The sequence below is a fragment of the Mobula hypostoma genome, chromosome 2, assembly GCF_963921235.1.
Source record: "Mobula hypostoma chromosome 2, sMobHyp1.1, whole genome shotgun sequence".
In the NCBI taxonomy this organism is placed as follows: domain Eukaryota; kingdom Metazoa; phylum Chordata; class Chondrichthyes; order Myliobatiformes; family Myliobatidae; genus Mobula; species Mobula hypostoma.
In genome coordinates this window covers 113816400-113842030 of record NC_086098.1, presented here as the reverse complement: position 1 = coordinate 113842030, position 25631 = coordinate 113816400, and the positions used below count along the sequence as shown (strand labels likewise).

The 25631-nt window shown below is 36.9% G+C and overlaps 1 protein-coding gene across 3 annotated transcripts in view; it reads left to right on the top strand.

Annotated features, from left to right (window-relative positions):
• The window catches only part of LOC134342381 (bcl-2-associated transcription factor 1-like), a 39454-nt gene extending 21791 nt beyond the window's left edge, over positions 1 to 17663 (top strand). For 2 of the 3 annotated variants that reach the window (XM_063040435.1, XM_063040434.1), the window contains exons 6-12: positions 5243 to 5348; positions 5778 to 5862; positions 7354 to 7535; positions 7924 to 8101; positions 12505 to 12660; positions 13498 to 13710; positions 17228 to 17663. In XM_063040435.1, coding sequence (XP_062896505.1) covers positions 5243 to 5348; positions 5778 to 5862; positions 7354 to 7535; positions 7924 to 8101; positions 12505 to 12660; positions 13498 to 13707 — 917 coding nt within the window. In that variant the 3' untranslated portion in view covers positions 13708 to 13710; positions 17228 to 17663. The remainder of the gene's footprint in view (positions 1 to 5242; positions 5349 to 5777; positions 5863 to 7353; positions 7536 to 7923; positions 8102 to 12504; positions 12661 to 13497; positions 13711 to 17227) is intronic. The other variant, XM_063040436.1, reaches the window with a different exon arrangement.
• The last annotated feature ends 7968 nt before the right edge of the window (positions 17664 to 25631 follow it).

Here is a 25631-nt window from a genome sequence, read left to right as displayed (position 1 = left end):
AATCAGATTGAGAAGAACATTTGAACAGTAAACCCATTGTTGAAGTGAAAAGGGGCTCAAATACTTCCATGGTTATTATATGAAATAACTGATGTTTTGAGGAGCTAGTTGTTTTTACCTTAACGTCTTAATCAAAAGAATAAACAATTTTATATTCTGATTATTGATCAAAGGATAAATGTGGTCAGAAGTCTGGTGGAACTTGAAAGTCAATTTGAAAAATAGAAGTTCTACCATTTTTCTCAGTAACCTTTATTCTTAAGTATTGCTAAAGAAATTTTGTTCTTTTATTTGATTATTGTTTTTGGTATCCTGCTGTGCACATTTGCTACATTACCACCATTTTATGGGAAATGTTTTCAGGTATCCAGAGGCTACACTGATTTCCATAATTTCTTTCAATATTCTATCATTTATTGATGCACAATGAAGCAGTCATGTTGGTAATTCTTGAAAAGAATTGACAATTTATGCTGAACAAATCTAACACGGCTGTCATTTGATATGTACATCTGTACTATTACATGTATCATTTAGTAAGATTAACAAAAAACCCCAAACTCTTTTTGGAGTCACACATACTAAAAAATGAAGTTTAACAAACTTTTGTGGCTTTCATTTGGATTTAAAAAAAATTCTAATTAGCTATACTTGTAGGGTGTACTGTTTCAGTTTCCTCATTTTCTTTCCAGGAGGGTGAGTTGAGTTGGAAATGTGTAAATTATGTGAAAGTAAAACTATAGATTTGAAGTTCCCTTATGTGCCATACAAAATTTGGAAGAAAATATCATTTCAATTATTTTGAAATGTTAGAACTGCTAAATATAATATTGGTGTTTGTATGTTAGAATAACTAATGTTGAGACTATATCAAAAACTGTTTGACTTGTAATTACTGTTTTTCTGTTTTAAATTCTGTTTTTTGCTTAATACAAATGATTGGAAGGATGATGATTATTTGGGAAAAATCTCAATTTTAGAAGATACTTAGATACATAGGTATTTTATTAAATCATTTTAATGTGGCTAAGAAGGATTATGGGGAGAAGCCAGAAGAATGGGTTAAGAAGGATAATAAATCAACCATGATTGAATGGAGGAGCAGAAATGATGACTCTTATGATGTTGGAATTGTTGAAAACACATTACTTTGCTTCTAAGTTAGTTTGCTGCTGACAGAAGTTGGTTTCAAATTTTATCATTCAGGCATAGAGGAATACTTAAAAATTATTAAATTCCGTGTGTTGAGCACCATTGAAATATGATATTTCAGCCTTGTATCCTTGCCACTTAGCCTTTAATAGTGAAAGCTACTGTTTAGAAGTTAGTGTCTTTTGGGGGGGAGGGTGGTGGGATGGGTGTGCTGGTAATTGGGAAGGATGAGTTGTTGGAAGGATGCTGACACTGTTTGTCAGTAGCCAGTGAATACTGTGATTGTCAAATAATCTCCACTGATGGTGAGTGTTTTATTATGAAAGATTACTACGGGTTCTGTATGTTGCTTATTTCATTTTGAAATGTATCAATGTCATGTAAATTTTATAATGAAACAGACTGCTAGTTAACCATTTGGAGCCAGGCACTGGAAATTCAGAATTGTTAGTTACAGTATTGCTGTTCCTTTTTTTTTCTACCATGACAAAATTGTGGATAATATCAAAGGCTCTCTAAAGGAGATACAATTTCTATCCGGATTGAGTAAAGGTATATTCCATTTGTAGGTATAGACTATAATATATTCCTGAAGTAGAAAGGGTAATTAGTAGTAAAATTTTCAGTAAGTTTTGTCCCTAGTTTTATTAATAAAGACAATCACATAATAGCACTACCTTTAATTCCCTACGATTGGTAAAAATGAGTGAGTATTCAAGTTCATAGATTTAGCTGCACAACTGATATTTTCGTTGCATTTTCCTTGCATTTGTAGGACAGTAGCTTTTATTGTTTGTAAAGTTTATTCACATTGTTTTTGAAGGTATTGTGTAGATATGAACAGGGTCTTGTGCTTTGCAAAATTTGTTATGTTACATATTTTGCTTGCATTGATCGTAATATGGTATAACTAAGCTATGTGCCTTTTGAAAAGTCACTATAACAATGCTATTTGTAGGTTTATTTGTCATTGAGTATGCATTAAATAAATTCTTAATTATCAGTCAAGAATTTATGTGTAAAACGTATATAATTTTATTTACTCTTTGTGGTTCAGAGCTAAGCTGTGAAATGAAATACTCCAACCATATTTAAGACCGTAAGACATTGGAGAACAATTAGGCCATTTGGCTGATTTATTACCCTGTCAACTCCATTCTCCATAGTCTTTGATGCCCTTCCTAATCAAGAGCCTATCAACATCTGCTTTAAATAGACCCAAAGAGTTGATCTCCACAGGCAGGTCATTGGCGATGGATTCCACAGATTCACCACCCTCTGGGTGAACAAATTCCTCTTCATCCCTGTTCTAGAGCGATGTCCTTCTATTCTGAGTCTATGCTCATTGATCCTAGGCCACCACACTATAGGAAACATCCTCTCACATCCACTCTATCTATCCTTCTCAATAGTTGATAGATTTCAGTGAGATTCCCTCCCAGTGAGTGCAGGCCTAGAGCAATCAAGCGGTACTCGTATGTTAACCCTTTCATTCCTGGAATCATTCTTATGAACCTCTTCCGGATCCTCCAATGCCAGCACATCCTTTCTTAGATAAAGGGGTCAAAACTGCTCACAATACTCCATAAATAATCCAGTTAAGCCCTTGAATTGCATCATATACTGAACATGGTGCTTCATAAACTTCTGAGAACACAGGTTTATTAAATCAAGAATGTGTAATGCTCACATCATTGGCAGGTATCTGTTATCATTGATGACACCAATTTGAACCAATATCCAACATTTCATGATTCAGCAATGATGTGGCGTGTTAGGTCGAACTATGTAGGCATTCAATTTTAAACCCTAATATCACTTTATTGACTTTGTATAGAATAAATAGTAAACCATTTTCTTATTAGCTTTCAATCAAGAATCTGGGAATGATCCATTCCCAGATCAATAAACTATGAGTATGACTATGATTTCAAATCTGTTAGTTTAAAAAGACCACAATGAATTGATAGTGGATTCAGTGTCTAAGTAATTTTTAATCATTATTTGTGGTTTATAGATTTTAATTTGTAGTTAATGTAAATGTAATTGCAATTAATGATATATCACCATTTAAAACTGATGGATTTCAGTATAATTACATTTGAATCTTTTAAAAAATAGCTTTAAGGAAAAGTACAACAAATAATTGTAAAATTCATTGCTATTGAGTAGATTTATGTATATGATGAGGCAACAAATTATTACTCAGTTATGAAGCTTAAAATGAATAGGAAAACATTTTTCCTTTTGTATATTGAAATTTCATTATCAAAAGGAATATTGTTTATAAAAGTCAAATAATTACAGTGGTATACCATAAAACAGTTAATTAGCTTCAGCTAGTATTGCAGTTTGAATGAGAACTGCTCTTCCTGAAGAGAAGTGGAAAGTTTCCTGCACACAGTAAATGATTAAGCAAGAACTTGTATTGACCTAGCCTGTAAGGTAAAATGTTACTTTTTAAGCCTTCTTGATATGAGGGTCTAATTTTGCCATTGTTGGAACTGTTTTAAAATATAGCATTTTTCTTTTGGAATATATTTTCTTTAGTCATTAGAAACGGCCTTAGCTTTAACACGCTGATATATATTGCTTAAGGTTATTAAATAATAATACCAACTTTACAGATGGAAGGAAAGGGAGGAGAAAAAAGTTTTTCTCTCTCCAGTGACTATTTATCAAATCTGTTCAATCGCCTTTGTAAATATCTTTCACTGTTGGAATTTTGGTTTTTTTTTTCTGTTTGGATGTAAATAACTGCAACTTGTGATTCAGTTAAAATATTTAATTTACAATTGCATATATTCGGAGAAACCATTAACATCACACTGCTTTGAAACAAGTGTAAGTTGATTTACCACTCCCCTTGCATGTACAATGTAATAGTATATAATCATAAGCTTTTTATTATTTTGCTGTTTTTGAACATCATGCTTGACAGAAACCTACAGGAAAGCAGAGAAAACTTGAAGCTCCCTACTTTTACCAATATTATTAATCTCAAATGTACATGAAGTTGAGCCTTTAGTGCTTTATAAGTCCACCAATCTTTAGTCACCTTAATCATTTTCTCGTGAAACAGTTATGAAAACCAAATACATAATAATGTTAGTACACCAATACACTGTTACAGGTGCAATTTTTGTGCTGAGCTAAAAGCCCAGTGATGTTTTCTTTTTCATTGCAAATAGGTCATGGCAATCCTGGGATGTGTTCATGTATTGAAATGCCAACTCCCATGTTAAAAAATATAATAACGGTTGAAAGATACAGATGCAAAAATCACAGGCAAAGTTGAAGCTTCTGTCTTCCTGGAAAAAAGGCTTATAACTGAATTGCTAACAACAAAATTCCTCTGCACTCCTTGTTGGGTTTCATGGAATTATGATCGAGGCACTACTGTTGTAGTGACCCATTGAAGTGTTTATGGTTGGTTGTGAGGCAGTTTCTGGATTTCAGGCGGTAAGTTTTCCCATAGATATTGTACTTGTGATTTTATTAACCAGATTTTATTCCATAGCCAAATTTGTCATGTTGATAATGGGATTTATTGTTCAAAATAAAAAGGTGTTATTGGCATTGTTAAGTTGAAAAGTCACATGAGTGTGAAATATTCTTGTTTTGTTTTTGAGGAGTTAGTAGACATGATAATTCATCCAGATCCAGGATAAGTTTTCAGCACAGTGGTTATCAATCTCTACTCAGTTTGCAAACTAGTATACAATATGGGTCAAGCAATAAAAATCTTATGTTGTAAATAGCTGGTGTGTTCACTGTAAAATCAAAATGTTGCATTGTTACTTTCATGTGATGCGCAATTGAGATAAAGGCAATTGGAACCATTTTTGCTGTAATGCATTATATTATGAAAATCGTATTGAAGGATGTGTACGTACATGGTTCAGATTATCACAAGGAGTCTAACATATACAGCTAAGAAAGTTAATTTGCAGCCATTACATTTACTGCATGATTTCACTTATCTTTTACATCTGCCAGGTTTCTTGTGTGTGTAGATACTAACACGTCTCAAAAATATTGTCCAGTATGAAATTGAACTAATGGAAAAACATTTCTTTAAAATCAACAGAGCATTATTTCAAGTCATCAGGAATGACCATAAATGAACGCTTTACATTGCATCAGAAGACAGCAGGAGATCATGGACCTAGGCAGAAAAGTCCTGAAATCCATAGGTATAACATTTCAAACTTCATACTGTTCTCATTATAGAAAAGTCATAGACTGTATGTTGCTAATTATTGTTATTAAATCTTTGAGTAAAATTCCAAGGAGGATTTATATTCTTAAAGCATTTCATAGATAAATACTAAACTGCAGTTGATTCAAATGGAAATATCACTCTGAACTATGTAATAAAATGCACATGGCCTTCAGAAGGGAGGTCATGATCTCCTGTGAGAGCATGGAGATGGTATCCTTTGTGACCTTCCTTATTGGTAAGGCATGCCTGAGAATGCATCACAATCTCATGGTGCACTTACCTTAACATCTCATTCCTGGTCTTCATATTGCATGAAGGGTTGATGAGGGTGGGTATAGAATGAAGGAAAGATCAAAGCGCTGTTGCTGAGGGTTCACCCACTGCCTTTGTTGACTTTTAGGAGAATTGACATTTCTCCCAACTCTCTACGAAAACATACTTGCATCACAGAGGAAGACTTGTGCTCCAAGGAAGAGAACCGAAAGGTAGCATTTCTCTCTAGGTTTTCAATTTTATTATCAGGTCTTAATTATATTTTGTGTATTTTTGATGTTAATTATGTTCTTGTTAAAAATCATTTGAAAAGGAAACAGTCATTAAACTCAAAAGGCTTGTTCCAACAGTTCAATCTGTTTATATAATACGGTTTAATGGTCTTTGTAATTTATTTTGGCGTAACTGACAGTCTGATGAAAAAGATTGGTCTGACTTTCCTTGGAAATGACAAATGGGAATGGACAATACTGGTTACATGAGATTCGTTAAAAATTCCCCACATTGTAACTTCATATTCCCTCAATATCCTTAAGATCTTAAAATCTATCGATGCCTTTCCTGAATGTGCTGAGACTTCAGCTCTCTAGAAAATTCAAAAGATTGTTGAGTAAAGAAATTTCTCATTGTTGCTAAATTTCTTTGGTTTTGGTAAACAGGATACCTGAAGGGACATGACATGTCTCAGTAAGTGATTGTATTGTCAGTATGGCCTTATGGGTTAGGAAAAAGAGGACTTTTCCTACCTGCTTCCACAATCCCCCAAGGCAAACCCACATACCTTCTTACACTTATCCAACAAGCAAGTTGCTATTCTGACCCACCTGTCCAAGGATTGGACTGTATGCTGCCACTGTTGAGAAACGAGTCATGTCTACAAGCCTCCCTGCCTTTCATATGGTTGGATGCTAGTCGGCAGGCAGTTGAGATCTCTCGTACATTTGGATAGATATTAAGACTTCATTTTTTACTAAAGCCTCTAGGCTTAGAATTGTTTTCTTAAATCTTGCACTCATTTTGGAAATCTGTTAATTGTCTTCAGCACTTTTTTTTCCTATAAATGAAGTGAATGTGAAGTAATTAATTTATCTGCACTAATCTCCAGTTTCAGAATATAATTTTCAAGTGAACATCATTTCATTAGTTCACCTTACATTTACTATTTCAAACTCTTATATAAAATTTTCTTTGCTATCATGAACTTGTGTTGCATTTTTCTCTCATGGATTCTCAATTTTGAATAATTTGATTTTTGTATAAGCCTGCATCAGAGACTGGTTCACAAATTCATTTGCCTTTAAACTGTAGGAATGTGCATCCTTGATGCTCTGGTGCCAATGTATGCATGTATTTTTGTGTGTTCTGTATCTTTTGAGATTTTTTTTTGTTTAGAGTGCATCAAAACCCCCTCCTTTCTTCGGGTCATCTTTAATACCTCACTTTATTGTTGGAAAAAATTGTTTAGCTTAAAACTTTCTGCATGTTCCTATTTTGATGTAGTTGGCTATAGTAAGTTGGGAGTGGGAGTAGAAACCAGATAATTATTTACTAACCTTCTGGATACCTTAGTAGAATTAAGTTACATGCAGTGTTTGTAATATCCTTTAATTATAAAGTCACAGTTTTAAAGAATATAACTTTTTTTTAAGTGTCATTGTCATTCCAGGCAAATGAAAGACTTGCATGTTTTCTTTCCAAAATAGGCAGAAAAAAAATTGAAATGTGATGCAGCTGACTTGCGCCTTGATATTGATCGACGCAGAAAAGAGAAAAGTAAAGAACGTGAAGGTTCACTAGACTCCAGTACATCAAAGAAACTTTCCTTAGAAAAACCAGGGAAAGACCAAAAAGAGTACAAAGATGTCAAATCCTTCAAGGAGGGAAGGTGAGATTGTCTTTTTAAACTTTTTCTGTTGTTAATTTACACATGATTTATTTTAGCCTGGAGTTTGGCATTTGCCTGTAGTTGGATAAACATCACGTTTTCAAATGCAGATCTTTCAGTACAAACAATCTGGAAATAGTCTGTCAACCTTGAAAATGGCAAATTAACTCAAATATGTAATTTTATGTCAGAATTCTTTGCCAAGTTGAATTTATTTAGAGAAGAGAATTATAGGAAAATGGGATTTTCAATTGTCTTGTCTATATCTTGAATAGCTGTTTTAGTTAATTTATTTATGGTGTTATATTGGTAGTAACAATTAGATTTTCTGATAACGAGTGCGTGGTCTTTGTGCATTTACGATTTTTATTAATAATGTTTCCTTCAGCAAGTACAGAAATAAAGATCGGGATCATTCCGGTTGCTCATCATCACCTTCACCTGAACCTCATGAAGATAGAGAAGTCAGAAAAGAAAGGGATGATGGACCAAGTGGCTTTAAGTCGTTCCAAGGACATACAGATAGTGCAGTTTTTCAAGGGCGAGGAAGATCCAGAGGAAATTTTGTAAGTGAAGCATGATGTTGAATAGGTTTATTAATCAGCATTTAATACTGTAATATTTTTAATTTACTAAATGGTTAAGCATCTTCTGCTTAATTTAATTTGCCAACTAATGGCTTAAATTTTCTTTAAATTTTGTAGCTTCATTTGGATTAACTACTGAATCTGGTCACTACTAACTTTTACTAATTTTTAAATTAAGTTCAGAATGATGTTTGACTTTGTATAAATCATTCAAGTTTTGTTTTCCTTTGAACCAGGAGATGGCTTATTGACTTAATCTGGACAAGAAAATGAAGGGAAAATATTAAATAAAGTAAAAAAAAATAAAAGAGCACTTTTAATGTAGATAAATATCAAATTATTTAAAAAAAATACTATTATGAATGCAAATGATTGCTAAGTCAATTAATAACAATAAGATTGCAACACCAGGGAGGTGAGCTTTAAGGAGTTCTTGAGAAGCAGTGAGAGTTCAGAATGGCGAATCCAGAGTATGGGACTTAGCTAGGAACAAAAATTTATTTAGTTTAATACGTACCAAATGCTGAGGAATTCAGCAAGTCAGGAGACATTTATAGAAAGGAATAAAAAGTAGATGTTTTGGGTCAAGACCCTTTATCAGGGCTGGAAACAAAGAGGGGAAGAAGCCAGAATACGAAGGTTGGTGGAGAGAGAGGACTACAAGCTAGAAGGTGATAAGTGAAGGCAGGTGGTGGGGGGGGGTGGGGGAAGGTGGAATAAGTAAGAAGCTGGGAGGTGTGATAGGAGAAGAGAGTGGACCGTGAGAGACAGGGAAGAGGGGTCCTGGGGGAGGAGATAGGCAGGTGTGAAGAAATAAGAGGGGGAAGGGGGAGAAATTACAGGACATTAGAGAAATGAGAGAAAGTCAACATGATTTGAGAGGAACATGTATATTTCAAAAACAAAGGATAAGAACAAATGTAAAAAATCATTGTATTTCAGTCAGAGGGGTGAATCTATGGAACAGTTGTAGTGAGAATTTAAAAACATGCACCACACTTAACAAGTTTAAGAAATGGTTTTAAAGTAATTTAATGAACAAATATAAAATACATGATTTTAAATGAATAGGAGTAATGTAAATGAATGATACTTGGAATTGGATTTTGTGTTAAAAGATTATTAAGTTTTTTGTTTTGATGTGATGATTGACGCCAAATATGTTGTTTTATAAGTAAGAGGGGTAGGCGCAATAAGCTGTAGCTTCAGCCTACACCCTTTCGGTCTGTTTTAAAGAATATCTTTTTTTTTGTTGTAATTTTATCCTATGAAATCATCGTTGAAAATGATGCTTTTTGTTATGTTTGTACTGACTGAAATAAATTTCATTCATTCATTCAAATAAATGTTCATGCCATCAGGATGGAGACAATCCAGATGGAATATGAGGTGTTGCTCCTTCAAATTGAGAACGGCCTCATTGTGGCAGTAGAGGAGGCCATGGACCGACATGCCAGAATGGGAATGCGGGTTGGAATTAAAATGGTGGACCACAGTGAAATCCTACTTGTTGTGGAAGGTGCTTCATAAAGTAGTCCCCCAATTTATGTTAGGTCTTTCCAATACAGAGGAGGCCATATCAGGAGCACCAGATACAACAGATGATCTCAATAAACTTGCAGGTGAAGTGTTACCTCACTTGGAAGGAAAGTTGGAGGGGTCCTGAATGGAGGTGACAGTAGATAGGGATTACTCACTCCTGAGGGCTGAGGTGAATGGGCAGGATAGCACTTTTTCTGCTTGCAAGGTTAAGTGCTAGGAGCCACCTCATTGGCTCCTCACACAAACCTGGAACATTTGGTTAACAAAGATGCATACATCAGGATGCTCTTTATTGATTACAGCTCAGCATTTAATACCATCATCCCCTCAAACCTTAGCAGTAAACTCCAAGACCTTGGCCTCAAAACCCCTTTTGGGTAATTGGATCCTAGATTCCTAGATTTCCTCACTTGTAGACAGTTCACATTGGCAAAAACATTTCCGTCAACAATCTCAATCAGCACAGGAGCACCACAGGGATGTGTGCTTAGCCCCCAGCTCTACAGACTTTACACCTATGACTGTGTGGCTAAATACAGCTTCAACACCATATACAAGTTTGCTGACGACACCACTGTTGTGGACTGTATCAAAGTTGGTGATGAATCAGCATACAGGAGGGAGACTGAAAACTTGGCTGAGTGGTGTAATAACAACAACCTCTCACTCAATGTCAGTTAGACCAAAGAACTGATAGTAGACTTCAGGAGAGAGTAACCAGAGGTCCATGAGCCAGTAATTATCAGAGGATCAGTAATCTTAAATTCCTGGGTGTCACTATCTCAGAGGACCCGTCGTGGATCCATCATATAAATGTAATTGCAAAGAAAGCACAACAGTGCTTCTACTTTGTTAGGATTCTGCGGAGATTTGGCATGTCATCAAAAACCTTGGCAAACATCTATAGATGTGTGGTGGAAAGTGCGCTGACTGGCTGCACTATGACCTGGTATGGGAACACCAATGTCTTTGAGTGGAAAATCCTACAAAAGTTAGTGGATTCAACCCAGTACCTCACTGGTAAAACCCTCCTAACCATTGAGCACACCTGCGTGAAATGTTGCTGTAGAAAAGCAGCATCTATCATCAAAGATCCTCATCACCCAGATTTTGCTCTTTTCTCGCTGCTGCCATCAGATAGAAGGTAGAAGTGCCTCAAGACTTGCAGCACCAGGTTCAAGGACTACACATTCTATTTCTGGTGTTCCCACAACCAATGGTCTCACATTAAGGACTATTTATCTTGTTATTTCATGCTCATTATTTAATTTTAATATTTGCATTTGTATAGCTTGTTGCCTGTTGATCCTATTTATAATTACTGTTCTGTAGATTTACTAAGTATGCCCACAGAATAAGAATCCCAGGTTTGTATGTGGTGACATGTATGTACTCTGATAATAAATTCTACTTTGAACTTGAGATAGATTAATGGAGAGGAACAAATTTGCCACTGGAATCATGGAGAGAGGATAGCGGTGGGAAGATCTGTTGTTTTGGCGAACTGACAAAGGCTGTGGAGATATTTGTATTTGTTGTCTTTCTGAAGGTGTTTAAATTTCTAGAGACAGGATTTTTTAAAAAATCTAGTAAATTCTTGCTCTCTGTGGTCTACCCTACAAGACTTCTCATTCTTTGTCATCTCTGCCAGCTGCAACACAGTTCCACCATTAGCCATGTCTTTCCCCCCCTCCACCCCATCTGCCTTCTGCAGTGACCACTCCCTCTTTCAATCTTTGAACCCTGCACTTTGCCCTGCAACTGCAAGAAGTGCAAGACCAAGGACCTAAACAATCCTCATAGGTGAGACAAAGATACATGTGCACCTTCTCCAACCTTGCCTATTGCATTTGCTGCCCCTGGTGTGGCCTACTCTACATTGGTGAGACCAAGTGCAGACCAGGCAACCAATTTACAGAGCACCTTTGCTCTGTCTGCAGCAGCCATCATACTTTTTCAAATTCTCTTCCCATTCCCACACTGACCTGGGTGTCCTCGGCATTTTTCACTGCCTGGGTGAGGTTCAATGCAAACTAGGGAGACAATGCTTCATATTCTGCCTGGTAGGAACATTGAATTTCAGGTAATCTGCAATCTCGTATATCTCCATGTAAGAAAAATGCTTGCTAGGTACATGTAAAATTGCTTTAGAGTGCAGCACTTTTAATAAGCTTTAAACCTGTTTGTGGTAACTGCTAGGAGTTATATATTAATTGAATTAAACAAAATTAAAGTTATAAATTTTATATTTCCTTGTGTTTGGTTGCATGGTATGTATCTATGTTCCTTTTCTATGAACTAAAAAAGCAATATGCTAATTATTGGTGCATTTATATAAATTACATATTTTTTTAAGTTATGGTTTGCAACATTGCAGGAAGTAATTGCTGGGAACACTTTGTTAATATCCTTGGGCCGTGTTGCATTCACAAACATTACCTCTAAAAGAAACTATTTATTTTTAGGGTTAGGATTAAGAAACCTTCAGACTAACATGAAAATTAAATAGATTGTAGTAAAAGTTAGTAGTTTCTGTTGCATATTTTGAATCCTAAGATCTTGATGAATCAAGAAGCATGCAAGGAAGGTGAACATTTATGTGAATAAATGAATGAAAAGATTAGAACACTTAAGAGCAATGTAAATAGTCTTTTTTCAATAATGTAAATTAGGTAGCTAATCAGCATGGTTCCTATTTTCTTATATTAGCTTCAAACTTATTGGCTTTGGTTTTTCATCTTTACACCCCGTCACCTCTCAACTGATTTCTCACTTCCTGAAATATCTGCAGATATTGCTAATTGGTCATGTCTAACAGATTCTGTGCTTTGAATATTTAGCAGTTTCGAATAAAAGGTGGCAGAGGGAGAGCCAGGGGAGCTTTCTCTGGTTTGAGTACTGTTTCCACCACTACTACAAATCCAAATTTTCAAAAGCGATCCAAGGAGGAGGAGTGGGATCCTGAATACACTCCAAAGAGCAAAAAATACTTCTTGGTGGGTATGGTCATTGTCTGTTCTTTACAACTTGCTGTTTTCTATTTCTCCCTTCAACCACCCCACAATAACAAACACACCCACACATACTTTCTCATATTTAATGATTTATTAGTTAAACTGGGATTTTATTAGTGTTCATATTTAAAATGGTAAATCAGTTTTTAGCTCCTCTCATTTATATCCATTATATTTTTTACTCAGTCATTGAGAGACACTGCACAGTACTGTGATCAAAAAGACTTGAAATGCCAGTGCAGAATTATTAGGCAGATTTTGAAAAATATGCAAAATTCTAAAAATTTGCTATGCAAACATTTAAAAAAACTATTTTACTAGCATCAGTGTTGCTGCTATAATGCATGAATCATCAAATAAAGTATGTTTCCAGGATGGCTAAAATTCTTCAGATCTTTCTGGTGTTATTTTATATTTGGTTTAACTAAAGTAGTTCTGAAATATTTTAATCTAGTAAAGTAGAAATTACCTTCCATTCTAATATTTGAACTTGCTGGTTGCTGAATTTTCAATTCTTCATTTGTTTATTCATGTTCCAAGAAGTCTCTTCATATATTTACGGCTACCTGATTTTGACCTAAGATGGCTCATCTGCAACATTCTGCTTAGTGGCTATTCAGACGCATATTACCTAAGCTTGTAGGAGCTTATTTATGTTTGAAGAACTAGTTTAGATTGTTACAGTTTTTGGTACACTTTATAATGCTGATTTGCATGTGCCTTACTTGTCTGAGTATATTATAATTTGGGGAATTCCAGAAGAAAAGACATAACCTGATAAAATGGTGAAGTGTTTCCTCTCTTTTCTCTTCATGGTAGCATGATGACAGAGATGATGGGGTGGATTACTGGGCCAAAAGGGGAAGGGGGCGAGGTACTTTTCCAAGAGGACGTGGGCGATTTATTTTCAAAAAATCGAGCAGCAGTCCAAAGTGGACACATGACAAATATCAGGGAAGCGATGAAAAGGAGGAAGAAAATGGAGGAATAGAAGATGAAGAGGAGAGAAAGGACAGACACAAAGAGTAAAAGGTATACCTTTTGATGAGAGCTGGATTAATGCTTGGATTTTCTAAAACTTGTATTTAAAGATGCCTAGACAAGCATTATTTTCTTTATATATATATATATATATATATACATATATATATATATTTCACTTTGCACTTTCACCTAAATTTGGGAGGAAAGGTAGTCCAACCCACAAACCCATCCAAATAGATCAGTTGTCCTTTTAAGATTATTGTCAGAGATCTATCCGTCAAAGGGAGAGCACTGGTAGCAGGGCTAAAATTAAGATTATTTTAGTTTGATAAATAAACTTTAGTGATTAATAACTATTCATCAAGAATTTTGCCATATATAAAGGTAGTGGTATACCATGTTTAGGTTCATTTCATAAGTGTAATTCAACAGTCTTATATCTGAATTCAGTTAAGGATTTATGCAAACAGTAATTTTTAGGCTATAATGCTAAGATTATGTTCATGCCTTGTCAGCAGAAACATGACTGCCTTAACATCATTTAGACGAATGTTTGCATGAACTTTGAAAATTGTTAACTTGTTTTGAATAACAACAGAACTCAATTCAAGACTCAATTCATAAGATCCAGTTTATTGTCATCAATGTTTGACTCTTGTCCAGAGTTTAAAATATTCCATGTTCATGTTGTTTCCAAAACATGAGATGCTCACTTCAGGTGAATTTGAGTTTGTGCAGAGTATCACAATGATCTGATAGTTGTACCACATGGTTCACAGCTCATTAAATACTAGCTGTTGTGGTATGTATAACATTCTGAACAGCAACAACACTAGCAGACCTTTAAGTAACCTTGGGAATGATCATTTTCAGAGATGTCATGTAAATTGTCTGGGAACCTTGTGTGTGAAAATGGGGATTATCACTTTGTTGATTTATCTACGATATCTAATTGTGCTGGAAATTTATCAGTAATGTTTCTACAAATATAAACAAAGTCCTGAGCTTATTTTTGATATTATATAGTCTGCGATGCCAAATTTGCAGTTAGTTAGCATCCCTTGTACAAATTTTGGCATATGGTATCGGTCAAAACCAGTATTATTTATATAAAATGGTGAAAATTGAAATAAAATTTAGCCTTTTGACAAGAATGTAAGATTAGTTCATTTTATACTATTGTTTGCTTGATATTCTAGTCACATTGATCCTAATTATTTTTTAGATCCATTAGATGGTTGCCATAACTAGAAGCAGATCAGTTTAAATATGCAAAGAACTCTGTATCTGCTCACAATCTGTGTGACATAGTAAAACTAGGCAGAGCATGTGTCCAAAACTAATGTTTTTTTCATTTACACAGCAGCCTAAATATACTTAAAGGATTTGTTGAGGAAATAGGGGTACTTTGGTGATTCCATAGAAAGCAGAATTACAAGATGGCTCCTCCATCATAGTACAACTTGGTCCTTCGGCATCTTGCTGTTCAATATATTAGAAACATAGAAAACCTACAGTACAATACAGGCCCTTTGGCGCACAGTGCTGTGCCAAACATGTACTTACTTTAGAAATTACCTAGGGTTACCCATAGCCGTCTATTTTTCTAAGTCCCATGTAGCTATCCAGGAGTCTCTTAAAAGACCCTATCGTATCCGCCTCCACCACTGTCTCCAGCAGCCCATTCCACGCTCTCACCACTCTCTGCATAAAAAAAACTTACCCTGACCTACCTCTGTACCTACTTCTAAGCACTTTAAAACTGTACCCTCTCGTGTTAGCCATTTCAGCTCTGGGAAAAAGCGACTATCCACACAATCAATACCTCTCATCATCTGATTCACCTCTATCAGGTCACCTCTCATCCTCCGCCGCTTCAAGGAGAAAAGGCCAAGTTCCTCTCAACCTGTTCTCATAAGGCATGCTCTCCAATCCAAGCAAATCTCCTCAGCACTCTTTCTATAGATTCCACATCCTTGCTGTAATGAGGTGACCAGAACTGAGCACAGTACTCCCAAGTGGGGTCTGACCAGGGTCCATTATAGCTGTAACATTACCTCTCAGCTCTTAAACTCAATCCCACAGTTGATGAAGGCCAATGCACCGTATGCCTTCTTAACCACAGAGTCAACCTGCACAGCAGATTTGAGTGTCCTATGGACTCAGACCCCAAGATCCCTCTGATCCTCCACACTGCCAAGAGCCTTACCATTAATACTATATTCCGCCGTCATATTTGACCTACCAATATTGAAGCATATGATGCTCCTGAAACACTCACACATTCTTCTTCTTGATCCTCACTTAGCATTTGCCCTTCGTTATTTATCTACAATACTAATTCATTTACGGGTGCTCATATTTTAATCTCAATTCCTCAGTTAACTTCTTTCACTCAACCACTTGGTCCCAGTTTTGGAATTGCCTCATGGGAGGGGTAGGAAGCTACTACAGTACCACAACGTTTAGAAGCTTGTTGGTTTTCTCAGACTTTTGGGGGATGGGGGAAGAACTTACTTTGAGGGCATATTGTTCAAAACATATGCAGCATTACATTTGACACAATGGATCTAGACATTGTCATACAGAGTTTTAGCATATGCTCCACTATTGGATGTTTAGCAATCTACTTACTATAAAGTTTAGAAGATAAATAAATTTATAAAATAGGGATAACAAAATGCTATGGCACACGTAGATTGGTAAAGTTACGTTAATGTGTCTCTTTGTTAAGTAATTATAGGTAGTAGACAATTAAAATACACTATCAGTGCAGCTGTATTTAAGCACTGGTAATATTGTGCAATTATGTAGTTACGTTTGTGTTAACAATAGACAACAGTGTTGAACTTTTAACTCCAAATAATGGTTATTCAGTACCTTTTTCGCACCAGTTATCCAATATTTCTCAAGATTTGAGTTTACTTAAATATCTGTTCTGCAATATTGTAGTGTTTTATCGTACTAAATTATATTGGTCTGCTATTGATAAGACTGGAATATTTGACAAAATATGTACTTTTTATTAATTGTTATTGTTGTTTGCCAATATTTTAACCATGTTTACTGTAAAACTAAACAGGGTTGTTTTATATTCATTTCAATAATTAACTACATAGTCATTACAATGGGAAAGTGCTGAATAAGATGGAGTTTTTCTTGAGTTCATAGCAATTAGTATAATCAAGAATCATGCTCAAATTTGTGTGCGGTGATTTATAACTGTTGAAGAGAATGACCATGGTAGACCTCACTGTACTTAACTGTAGCAATGATGGAAAAATCTTTTAAAAAGTTCAGATTATCGTATGAAATGTGTTGGAAGACAGCAGCAAATAGTTTTAGTGTGCGAGCTCCATTAATACTCATAACTAGAGTTTAGGCATCATTGAACTATTAATTCTATACATTAACACACTGGGAGATTTAAATCTTGAAAATAAATTCCAAGAAAATAATGACTCCCAACTATTACAATGGAAAACTTCAAATTCAACAACTTAAATGTGGTAGATGGTATTCAGTATAAATCTGCATGCATTCAGTTTTTCCTTTTGTTTCACAGGAACATCACATTTAAATCTGTTTCGCCACAGAAAATGAAATGAGCCCCTTGGTTGGAATTACACGAGTGGATTATCCATCTACTGTTATTTACTCACCTTTTGATTTATTGTAAGATGTTGGCCTTTGAATTAATTTCTAACATTAATTGTAAAGTCTTGTAAACCAGAATTCAAAATCTTCAAGTTTTGAAGGGTACAAATGTGCGACTTGTCTGCCTTAATTGTTGGCTATTAACTCTATTGAGTACATATAGCAGTATTTTTTTAGATGCTGATAACTGCATGGCTGGTTGATGTATGGCATAAAAGCACATTTTAGAAAATAAACATCTTGCATTTGGAGAAAAACATGTTTTTTAATGTCATTGACTATCCTTGGTCATTTTGTTCTCTGCTTCCTAAATAATATTTACTTACTGAAACATTTGTCTAGTCTCTTTCTTGCATACTGTTTTTCATTCAGTCCAGCCAATGAATTTCTGGTGCTCTTACATAACTTCTCACTAGTTAAAGTTAGGCTGAATGTGTTTGTCTCTGTCCAGTAAGACAATTATTTGCTTGCATCCATGCAAAATAAGTAGGGTTCATAAAATAAAGTGATAAAGTATGTAAACTAATTGACACTACTTGGGAATTCAAACATATTGTGTAGATTTCATTGGGTGTTGCAAATGCTGTAATTAGATATCAGACTGCAGATTCATCAGTCAAAATATGCATGGATACAGTAAAAGATTCTTTGCAGTGTTAGGAGAAATAAAGTCTCGAACTATTTCTATAGTAAAAATAATTTATTCAAAAGAACTAGTAGTGATAGGCTGTATGATTAATTGAATAGAATTCAAGTAGTTAGAATCTTAAAATAACTCATGGGTGGCACACTGGTGCAGCAAATAGAACTGATGATTCGCAGCATGAGAGACTTTATCTCTTTATCTGCCCATCACCTCCCCCTGGTGCTGCTCTCCCTTTCCTTCCTTCGTCTTCTACCCTCTCCTATCAGATTCCCCAGCTCTACTTTACCCTTACCCCCCCCAACCCTTGGTGTCCCCTATCACTTACCACCTTGTATCTCCTCCCCCCACCTTCTTACTATGACTTATCATCTTTTTTCCCCAGTCCTGATGAAGGGTCTCGGCCCGAAATATCGACTGTTTCCTCTTTTCCATAGCTGCTGCCTAGCCTGTTGAGTTCATCCAACATTTTGTGTGTGTTGCTTGGATTTCCAGCATCTGTAGATTTTCTTGTGTTTGTGATTGGAGACCCATTTTTAGTTCTGACTGGTTCCTCCCTATGGAGATTGCATGTTTCCTGAGTGACCGTGTGGGTTGGGAATCTGGGTGCTCTGGTATTCTCTCATTGTAGAGATACGTAGGTTGATAGATTAATCACTACTGTAAATATTGTCTGTAATATAGGTGAGTGATAGAAACTGAGGTGAGACAATAAAGTATGGAGAATGAATGGGATTAATGTTATTAGTATAAATAGGTGTCTGGTGGTCATCATGGATTTTCAAATCAAGTCCAAACATATAAATACACCGGGTAAGACATTATGTAATTAAACCATGGGGGAAAATATGTCACTAACTAAGAAATACAGTGACTATTATAGCAACATTTGTGATGTTGCCATTGAGAGCCACCCTAACTCCCCACAACCCTTTCCCACATAGAGCAGTGGAAATATACAATCAGTGGCCACTGAATGTATGTTTGTGGTTTTCTGCTGTAACTCATCTACATCAGTGTGGGACATGTTGTGCATTCAGTGAACACCACTGTTATAACATGTGATTACTTGAGTTATTATCGCCTTGCTGTCAGCATGAGCCTGTTTGGACATTCTCCTCTCACTTCTCTCATTAACAAGGTGTTTATGCCTTCAGAACTGCCATTTATTGGAAGTTTGTTATCCAATTCTCAGTAAATTCTAGAGACTGCCATGTTTGAAAATCCCAATAGATCTGCAGTTTCTAAGATATTCAAACTAACCCATTTAGCATCAAAAATCATTCAACAAAGTCGCTTGGATTATATTTCCTCCCCGTTCTGATGTTTGATCTGAAGAACAACTAAATCCCTTGACCATGTTTACATGCTTTTATGCACTGAATGTCTGCCACAACATTGGCTGATTAAATATTTGAATGAAATAAGCAGGTGGTGTACTTTATAAAATGGCCACTGAGTGTACTATACACTTTATTAGGATAGGACTGAGGAATAATGACAATGATTTTGCTGGTTTCAGACTTCAGGAGAATGCTAGTGAGGCTTTGATAAGCTCCTCAGGCCCGAGGGACTGTCTAAAGGGAATATATAAATGTTTACTATATGAAGTTACTGCAAGTGGAAACCATTAAGATATTGATATAATTCCCTCACCCCTCCATCTCTAACCTTACCTGGTTTACAGGTGTCCAGAACTTTGGTCATTTTGCATTTTAGAAAATAATGTTAAATTAACTACAAATCCAGAAGGCCAGGGATGTGACCTGTGACCAGAGAGAAGCCCTGGAAAACAGTAATTGGATCTCACCACCTCCTAAGCTATATGGAGATGCAAAACCGCATGCCCGTGCCATTACACTATATGTAGAAGTATCTGCAATTCTTATTTGGTCTCAGTGGATACTTCAGAACCCACAAAACCTAAGTGGAAGTGTCATCCTTTATCCCAATTCTTTTTCCTTTGTGAAATAGCTTGTTTTCTTGGCTTAGCTTTAGGAAGATCATCAGGCAGATTCAGGATTTCTCTTACTTCAGTACCACGATAAGGGAAATCATGACCTATAAAATGAGAGTACATGATTTAAATATTCAAAACTGATTATTCTCTCTTTACCCAAAGTACTCCTATCTATTCAAGTGTTGCCATTTTCATTCTGCCTACTAAGATATGGTTAGTGATTTCATTTTGCAATTCACTAAAACTGGCATTGTGAGCCTGTTTGAAGCTCATACGAGCTGCTCTGCTTGTGTCCTATGTGCCTTGGTTGGAGCAACAGTAGGTGCTCCTGCTCACATGAAATTCACAGGACTTCCCTCATGCTCATGTTAGTGTTGGAAGGAATCACTTCATTCACATTATCTGAATAGTAAAATATCTGAAACTCCAAAGATGCAGATTTTGTCCTAGATTCCTTTAAAAATATTTGCCCTAAAGGCAGCTATTAAAATCAAACAACACACATCAAAGTTGCTGGTGAACGCAGCAGGCCAGGCAGCATCTCTAGGAAGAGGTACAGTCGACGTTTCGGGCCGAAACCCTTCGTCAGGACTAACTGAAGGAAGAGCTAGTAAGAGATTTGAAAGGGGGTGGGGGAGATCCAAAATGATAGGAGAAGACAGGAGGGGGAGGGATGGAGCCAAGAGCTGGACAGGTGATTGGCAAAGAGGATATGAGAGGATCATGGGACAGGAGGCCCAGAGAGAAGGAAAAGGGGGAGGGGAGGAAAAGCCCAGAGGATAGGCAAGGGGTAAAGTCAGAGGGAGAAAAAGGAGAGAGAGAAAGCATATGTGTATATAAATAAATAACGGATGGGGTATGAGGGGGAGGTGGGGCATTAGCAGAAGTTAGAGAAGTCAATGTTCATGCCATCAGGTTGGAGGCTACCCAGACGGAATATAAAGTGTTGTTTCTCCCACTTACAACTATTAAAATCAAAGTAAGATAACATTTACATCTATTATTATGCATCCTTAAGTTCTGCAGAAAACAAATGCTTGGTTGAGATTTAGATTAGAGTATGAGGACACTCAAGTCCTCATTTATTGTCATTTAGAAATGAATGCATGTATTAAGAAATGATACAATGTTCCTCCAGAGTGACATCACAGAAAAACAGGACAAATCAAAGACTAACACTGACAGAACCACATAATTATAACATATAGTTACAGCAGTGCAAAGCAATATCATAATTTGATAAAGAGCAGACCATGAGCACGGTAAAAAAAAGTCTCAAAGTCTCGATAGTCCCCGATAGCAGGCGGCAAAAGGGAGAAACTCCCTACCATAAACTGCCGATGCATTGGAAGCACCTGACTACAGCTGACACTGAGTCCGTCCATCCGAAAACTTCGAGCCTCCAACCAACCCCATCGATACAGCCTTCCAAGCATCATCCTCTGCCAAGCGCCTTCCACCTCGTCCTGGCCGTCGAACCAAGCAAAGCCAAGGATTCGGGGCCTTCTCCTCTGGAGATTCTGGACCACACAGTAGCAGCAGCAGTGAAGTGAGCATTTCAGAAGTTTCTCTAGATGTTCCTCTGTACTCTCACGTCTGTCTCCATCAAATCGGAATTGTGCACGGTACCCTACTTGACACATAACAGATATAATTCACCGGAGTGGCCGCACGCACTGCCATCTTCTCCATCATACTCCATCTGGATTGGTTTCAATGTATCAGAAAATATTAAGTATGAATACTGCTAAACATGGAAGGAAGTGAAAATAAAACGGAAGCAGAGTCATTCATAACATTCGTTGGGAAACTAAAATAACAGGAAGACTTGGCAATGTGTAGTTGGTCTGATGAAAGGGTAATTAGTAGTTGCTAGTGGAGGCAAAGGAGAGCCAGTTTGGTAATCACATTTGAATTTCCAAAAAGCTTGCAGAAATTCATTTTAGTGTGAATCAACTAGCAAACACAAAATAGTAATTGGGAATAAACATCATTTTGAGAAAATGACAAAATGTAACTGGAGAAATTTCTCAGGATCTGTGTTGGGACCTTGGCTATTTATAAATTAATGACCTTGAAGTACTAAGAAACAGAATCAGGTTTATGATCACTGGCATGTGTGTGAAATTTGTTAACTTAGCAGCAGCAGTTCAATGCAATACATGATATAGAAGAAAAATAAATAAACAAATCAATTACAGTATATGTATATTGGAGATTAAAATTGTGCAAAAACAGAAATAATATATATTGAAAAAGTGAGGCAGTGTTCACAGATTCAATGTCAATTTAGGAATCCAATGGCAGAGGGGAAGAAGCTGTTTCTGAATTTCTGAGTGTGTGCCTTCAGGCTTCTGTACCTCCTACCTGATGGTAACAATGAGAAAAGGGCATGTCCTGAGTGCTGGGGGGCCCTTAATAATGAACACTGCCTTTCTGAGACACTACTCCTTGAAGATGTCTTGGGTACTTTGTAGGCTAGTACCCAAGATGGAGCCGACTAAATTTATGACCCTCTGCAGCTTCTTTCGGTCCTGTGCAGTAGCCCCCCCGCCCCCGTACCAGACAGTGATGCAGTCTGTCAGAATATTCTCCACAGCACACCTATAGAAGTTTTTGACTGTTTTCGTTGACATACCAAATCTTTTCCAACTCTTAATGAAGTACGGTTGCTGTCTTGCCTTCTTTACAGCTGCACCGATATGTTGGGGATCAGGTTAGATCCTCAGAGATCTTGACACACAGGAACTTGAAACTGCTCACTCTCTCCACTTCTGATCCCTCTGTGAGGATTGGTATATGTTCCTTCGTCTCACCCTTCCTTAAGTCCACAACCAGCTCTTTCGTCTTATTGACATTGAGTGCAAGATTGTTGCAACACCATTCCACTAGTTGGTATATCTTGCTCCTGTAGGCCCTCTCATCTCCATCTGAGATCCTACCAACAATGGTTGTATCATCAACAAATTTACTAAGTGTAATTCTTCATTTTTTTGATGAAGATCAGAAAATTGGAGGACATGATCTAGAAAGGTAAATGAATGGATCAAAAGGTGGCAGATAGTGTAAGAGAATTGAGATTTTATATCTTTGGTAAGATGACTAACTAGCATGTGGGTTCAACAAGTAATTAGGTGGCAAACAAGGTTAAATTTTATAGTAAATGCAATAGAGTACAAGATTGAGCACGTGGGAAGTGGATGTTGTCTATATCGACATTATCAAGGTTTTTGACATAATTCCTCATAGCATATTTGTTTGGAAGATTAGATTATAAGACTATAACACCATATGATATAGCAGCAGAAGTAGGCCATTCAGCCCATCGAGTCTGTTCCACCATTAAATCATGGGCCGATCCAATTCTTCCAGTAATCCCCACTCCCCTGCCTTCTTCCCCATACCCTCTGATGCCCTGGCTAATCAAGAACCTATCTATCCCTGCCTTAAATGCACCCAATGATTTGGCCTCCACAGTCACTTGTGGCAACAAATTCCATAGATTTACCACCCTCTGACTAAAGTAATTTCTCCACATCTCTGTTCTAAACGGATATCCTTCAATCCAGAAGTCGTGCCTTCTTGTTCTAGACGCCCCTACCATGGGAAATAACTTTGCCATATCTAATCTGTTCAGGCCTTTTAACATTCAGAATGTTTCTATGAGATCCCCCCAGCTCATTCTCCTGAACTCCAGGGAATACAGCCCAAGAGCTGCCAGACATTCCTCATACTGTAACACCTTCATTCCTGGAATCATTTTCGTGAATCTTCTCTAAACCCTCTCCAATGTCAGTATATCCTTTCTAAAATAAGGAGCCCAAAACTGCACACAATACTCCAAGTGTGGTCTCATGAGTGCCTTATAGAGCCTCAACATCACATCCCTGCTCTTATATTCTATACCTCTGGAAATGAATGCCAACATTGGTTTTGCCTTCTTCACCACTGACTCAACCTGGAGGTTAACCTTCAGGGTATCCTGCACAAGGACTCCCAAGTCCTTTTGCATCTCTGCATTTTGAATTCTCTCCCCATCTAAGCAATAGTCTGCCCATTTATTTCTTCCACCAAAGTGCATGACCATACACTTTCCAACATTGTATTTCATTTGCCACTTCTTTGCCCATTCCCCTGTCTAAGTCTTTCTGCAGGTTCTCTGTTTCCTCAACACTACCCACTCCTCCACCTGTCTTTGTATAATCGGCAAATTTAACCATTAATCACATGGTCCAAATCATTGACATACATCATAAAAAGCAGTGGTCCCAACACCGACCCCTGTGGAAGTCCACTGGGAACCGGCAGCCAGCCAGAATAGGATCCCTTTATTCCCACTCCCTGTTTTCTGCTGATCAGCCAATGCTCCACCCATGCTAGTAACTTACCTGGAATTCCATGGGCTCTTATCTTAATAAGCAGCCTCATGTGCTGCACCTTGTCAAAGACCTTCTGTAAATCCAAGTACACCACATCTACTATATCTCTTTTATCTACCTTACTTGTAATTGCACCGGATCTAGGGAGAGTTAGCAATTTGCATTCAAAACTGGCTTAATGATAGGAGTCCGAAGATGATGATTGAGGGTTGTTTCTCAGACTGGAATCCTGTGTCTAGTGGTGTCCCACAGGGGTCAATGCTGGGACCTTTGTTGTTTATTTTAATGATTTAGATGTCAATGTTGCTTGGTTAGTAAATTTGCACACAATACTAAAATAGGCAGTTTTATGGATGGCATAGAAGGTCGTGAAAAAATACAGGTGGATTTTGATCAATTAGATATTTAGGCTGAGAACTGGCAAATAGCTTTCAATCGCGATATATGTAAAGTATTGTATTTTTGGAGATAAAACCAGGGATGAACGTGAATGAATGGGCGGGCACCAGAGAGTGTTATGAAACAGAGGGATCCAGGTCTGCGTGTGCATAGTTTACTTAAATCACTGTCACTGTGGCGATGAAGAAGGCGTTTTGCATGCTGACTTTCATCAGTCAGGGCGCTCAGTATAGAAGTTGGGAATTGCATTGAAGCAAGATGTTGAAGTTGCACTTGATGAATTGGGTACAGTTTTTGTCATCTGGTTATGGAAAAGATGTTATTAAACTAAAAATGCATAAAAGATTTACAAGTATGGCATCTGGACTTGTGGGTCTGAATCACAAGGAAAGCTACTGTTGAATAGAACTTTATTCCCTGGAAATTCGGAGATTGTGAGTTGACTTGATAGAGGTATATAAGATCACGAGGGACACAGACAGGGTGAAAACAGTTCTTCCTGAGGATTGGGGTGATGGGGGGGAGGGGGGGAACTTGATGCTGGAAACAAGAAGGCACAGATTTAAGATTAGAAGCAAAAGGTCTGTAAGGACCATAAAGACATCTTCTCTATGCAAAGGGTGGTATGTGTGTATTTGGAGTAAGCTGCCAAATAGTGGTTGAAGAGGGCACATTTGCAACATTTAAAAACCATCCAGATAAGTGCAAGGATAAGCGAGGATTAGAAGGCTATGGGACAAATTCAACAGTGGGACTAGCTCGCAGGCCAACGGTCAGCATGGATAAGTTGGGTCAAAGGGACACAAACCATCTTCTATTCCGTAATAACAGCAATTTTATGAAACCTAATGCCATATTTTCGTCTCCTTATTTAGAAAGGGATATACTGTACTTGCCTTAGATTAGACACTGTTGTCTACTATGCCACCCA